This window comes from Canis lupus, chromosome 18 (genome assembly GCF_011100685.1).
Source record: "Canis lupus familiaris isolate Mischka breed German Shepherd chromosome 18, alternate assembly UU_Cfam_GSD_1.0, whole genome shotgun sequence".
In the NCBI taxonomy this organism is placed as follows: Eukaryota; Metazoa; Chordata; class Mammalia; order Carnivora; family Canidae; genus Canis; species Canis lupus.
Genome location: NC_049239.1, coordinates 41800220 through 41804781, shown reverse-complemented (window position 1 = coordinate 41804781; position 4562 = coordinate 41800220). Strand labels below are relative to the sequence as shown.

At 37.5% G+C, this 4562-nt stretch overlaps 1 protein-coding gene across 1 annotated transcript; it reads right to left on the bottom strand.

The window, feature by feature from the left end:
* Positions 1–1563: 1563 nt before the first annotated feature.
* OR4C10 (olfactory receptor family 4 subfamily C member 10) lies at positions 1564–2493 on the bottom strand. Its single transcript, NM_001388639.1, has one exon. It carries the CDS (start codon positions 2491–2493, stop codon positions 1564–1566), a length of 930 nt encoding a protein of 309 aa, NP_001375568.1.
* Between the last annotated feature and the right edge of the window lie 2069 nt (positions 2494–4562).

Here is a 4562-nt window from a genome sequence, read left to right as displayed (position 1 = left end):
GTCCCCCTCAGTGCCCGTCACCCACTCACCCCCCCCCCCCCCGCCCTCCTCCCCTTCCACCACCCCTAGTTTGTTTCCCAGAGTTAGGAGTCTTTATGTTCTATCTCCCTTTCTGATATTTCCCACACATTTCTTCTCCCTTCCCTTTTATTCCCTTTCACTATTATTTATATTCCCCAAATGAATGAGAACAGCATCTGTCTTTGGCTCAGGTTTTGATCCCGAGGTTCTGGGATCGCATCCTCCAGGGGGCTCCCCGCTGGGAGCCCGCTTCTCCCTCTGCCTGTGTCTGTGCCTCTCTCTGTGTCTCTCATGAATAAATAAATAAAATATTTAAGAAAGTAAGCTGATTAACAAAAAATCATAACATAAGCAGGTCACATTCATAAGATACTAAAATGTCACCGAAGGTGGGAGAATACCAAGGTAAACTCTGCTTATATATTGAGAATTATAGTTTAAATTTATTTTCCATCCTTAGTATAAGCAGGAATAAAAACAAATTGTAGTTCCCCTGAGAGCCTAACCAGAATTCTCCTTAGAATTGAATCAGATAAAAGTGGGAAAGAATTCCCTAGCTTCCAGTACTACTTTCTTGCTCTTTATTTTTGAATTTTTCATCTCCTTTATACTTTTCATTCATTCATTCATTCATTCATTCATTCATTCACTCAATATTTATTGTGCACCAGACATCATGCTACCTCGTAGAGACTATTGTTACATAGTAGGCAAGTACTTTAGAGAAAATGACTGTATATTTAATAAATAGAATTTTCTGTCTGAAATAAAAATATTCTTTGAGTCATTACTGTTTCTGATATGGTAACAGTGTAATATGACTGATATGAGCAATAAAAAATGGTTCTGAAGCCTACAAGGGAACTTGGAAACCTGGCCTAATCTTCACTTATCCCTTCAGAGGTTAAATGGCTAATGCTTTTATAGCCCTAAACAGTTACATGCCATAATGTTATAGGCAACATGTACAATCAATTGTGATATGTGAAAACAAGCAGTTATTCCTGAAAAACTATTAGGCTTTTTTGTTGTAGATAATGAACTAGTATATTTGCCTGGCATTTAACAGCATTTAAGAACATGATCTGGGAAATCAGTCAGTTCTGATTATTACTGGCTTTCCAGTGTATTGGTATCTTTCCTTTTCTCTGTTTCCTCACACGTTTCCCCTTTCTATCAGTTTCTATAATCAGTGATGATAGCAGGGCCTACCTCCTTGGATTTTTATAGAGATTATTACTTGATAACAATAAATTCTATTATTTCTTTAAGTTGTTATTAGAAGGAAAGCCTATGAATCCATATATATGGTTGAAGCTAGTAAAACTAAACCCCAATTTGGTAGAGTTTTCTGAATATGCAAAGTGGTCCTGGGTTATATTTTCTCTTTTCTTACATCCATTGCTGCTACTCTCAATACAGAATTTATGATTCATAGTGGTTAATTTATTTCTCCCTCCCTTAGGCATTCCTTGTGGAAATCATCCAAAATGTCATTTTGGCCTTTGTTTCCATTGAATCAATGTTGAGCCCCAGGCACGTTTATTTGTCACCTGAAATAGCTTTCTTACTACACAATTTCCTAATAGCATTTTTCATTTGGGCATTTCTCAAGGTATAGATTAAGGGGTTTAACATGGGAGTTATAATAGTGTAGAACACTGCAACTGCTTTATCAATGGATAATGTAGCTGCGGGTCTCATGTACACAAATATGCAGGGCACAAAGAATAGGACGACCACTGTGATGTGGGAGACACAGGTGGAGAGGGCTTTGCGCTTTGCCTCCAAGTTGTGATTCCGGAGGGAGCGTAGAATGACCACATAGGAGACCATTAAGAGGAGGAAGTTTAGCAGACAGATGAATCCACTGTTGGCAGCAACGAAGAGCCCTAAAGTGTGGGTATCAGTGCAGGCAAGATTGAGCAAAGGATTCAGATCACACATAAAATGATCTATGACATTTGGACCACAAAAGGGTAATTGGAAAATGAAGAGGATCTGTATAGTTGCATGAAGAAAGCCTCCAACCCACACCACTCCCATTAACAGGCCACACACTCGCCGATTCATGATGGTTGTGTAGTGCAGTGGCTTGCAGATAGCCACATAACGGTCATAGGCCATCACAGTAAGCAGGATGCCTTCAGCACCTCCAAAAAAATGTTCCCCAAATATTTGGGTCATGCATCCATTGTACAGGGTAGTCTTCTTTTCATGGAGCGAATCTATGATCAGTTTGGGAGTATTGACAGAGGAGTAGCAGGCATCAATAAAGGAGAGATAGGCCAGGAAAAAGTACATGGGGGATCCCAACAATGGGCTGGCAGTGATGGTGATCACAATGAGCATATTACCTACCACAGTGATGGTGTAGATGACAAAAAACACAACAAATACAATTTTCTGCATCTTTGGATTCTCTGTAAGCCCCAGTAGAACAAACTCTGTCACATTGTTCCTAATCTCCATGTGCTTCACCTGATAGTTAATTATATTGCCTGAAAAGAAAATAATTTTTATTAATGCAACCTTGAATTTCCTGAACTCACCATTCTAATATGTAATACATTCTTGGATTCTATTGAACTGTGAATTCTTTTGAGGTTGTGTGTATGTTGGAAATAAAGATTCTGAGTGCTTGAAAATTATTCAGATTGCCTCTCAGTTGAAGTTTGTTAAGATTATGGGCATATGGAACTTTTGGAAACACACAGGCAGGAGACTACATGTGCACAATAAGTCATCCCAGATGACCAAGAGTCTAAATTGAAGTAGTAGATTGTACACACCACGGTAGCCAAACCTGAGGTGTGGTGGTAGATGGATGTCTCCAAATACAGAACCTCAGACTTTTCTCTTTAATTTCTTGGAAATGGAGAACCATGGAAGGTAACTAAGAACATGATTGGGGGATAAAGAAGACTGTGAAGGGAGGAATCTTGGATTTTATTCTTGTAAAGATCTTTGTGTGCTTTGCCTGAAATGATTTGAGGTTCATTTAGGGGGTGGAAGGAAGACACAGGAATCCCAGTGGCAGACTATTCATAGTAGTTGAATAAAGAGTAACAGGGCAATGGTGATGGGAATGTATTGGATGGATACAAGAGCTACTTTCATGTAATCATAATGCATGTTTCCTAAGTCCAATGACTTTAGAATAGCTAGAAATATATACTTTTGAACAATTGATTGCTGTGTGCATGGTATGTAGCAAGTACTTTGTATACATGGTCCTTTTTCATATGATGACCTGTGTGGTTGGTATTAATATCGTTCATTTTGCAGATGAGGAAACAATCTCAGAGATAAATGTTAATAATTATAACAATGATGGTAATATTAACCAAAGCTAACTGAACACTTAGTGTGCTTTAAGTGTTTTTGCAGATATTTGGTTAGGTAAGCCTCACTACAAACCTACAGGATCGCTCATTTTAATCCCTATTTTACACATTAGGGAATAGAAGCATAGAGAAGAAGTTAAGAATCTTGCCCAATGACTGAGTAGCTAATAAAGGCTGGAGCAAAGAAAGGTCAGGTTATACTTATGGTTATACTTGTTAATTGTTGGCCCTCCAAATTTTTAATCCATGCCCTATATTGTTACTTTACAAGAAACAACAAGTTGAATTAGTCATCTCTTTTTGATATAACCATGATACTTGTAATTACTTTAATAGAATTTTAGAGGCAAGCTTATGTGCAGCAGTTTCATTAGCAGACACACAGCACACACAATGGCATATTGGAACTCACAAATCTTAAAATGTGTTACCCTTTCATTGAACAACCCTTTTTTTTCTTGATCTCTCCTCGAGTACTAAGTCTTTCTTACCGTATCCTCTAAAGAATGGGCTGCCACACTCTTCTGCAAAATATAAAAACCAATTATCCCCATGGTTAATTGTATTGGTTTGAAAATCAGAAAGACCAGAGTAGAATCCTTGTTCTTCCATTTGTAATTTCTTTTATCTGGGGTGCATTACCTTAGTACCTTACACCCTTGTTTCCTCATCTATAAAGCAAGAATAATAATATCCACCTTACAGGTTATCCTAATTATTTGAAACATTGACCACACTGTTTGGGACACACAAAGGACTTTCATTTAATTTTATGACTGTGATTGCCCCTACTAGATAGGAAGTATTGACAGTTTGGGTAATAATACCACAGAAATATTTAACTATGCAATGAGTTTAGGAAGGATCACCACCAATTTTACAAAGAAACAATAGAGACTTGTGTCATGCATAGAAGTTAATCCCAGGAACTGTTCTCCATGCTTGTGCTTGGACAAACAGCTGGTGATCTTTTTCATTTAATTTTCATATTTGTGGGTTTGTAATGCAATAAAAATGTGTTTTCATTCTTATGATTTTTCTTCATTATTAGGAGGTGTCTTATGGTCAAAGCATGGTGCCTAGTGTCAGAAAGCAGGGTCCTACCATTTTCTTAATGAGCCCCCAATTTTTTAAGTGTCAAATTAGCTAATAATATTCATAAATCATCTTTTGAAGCATTGGATAAGGATAAAT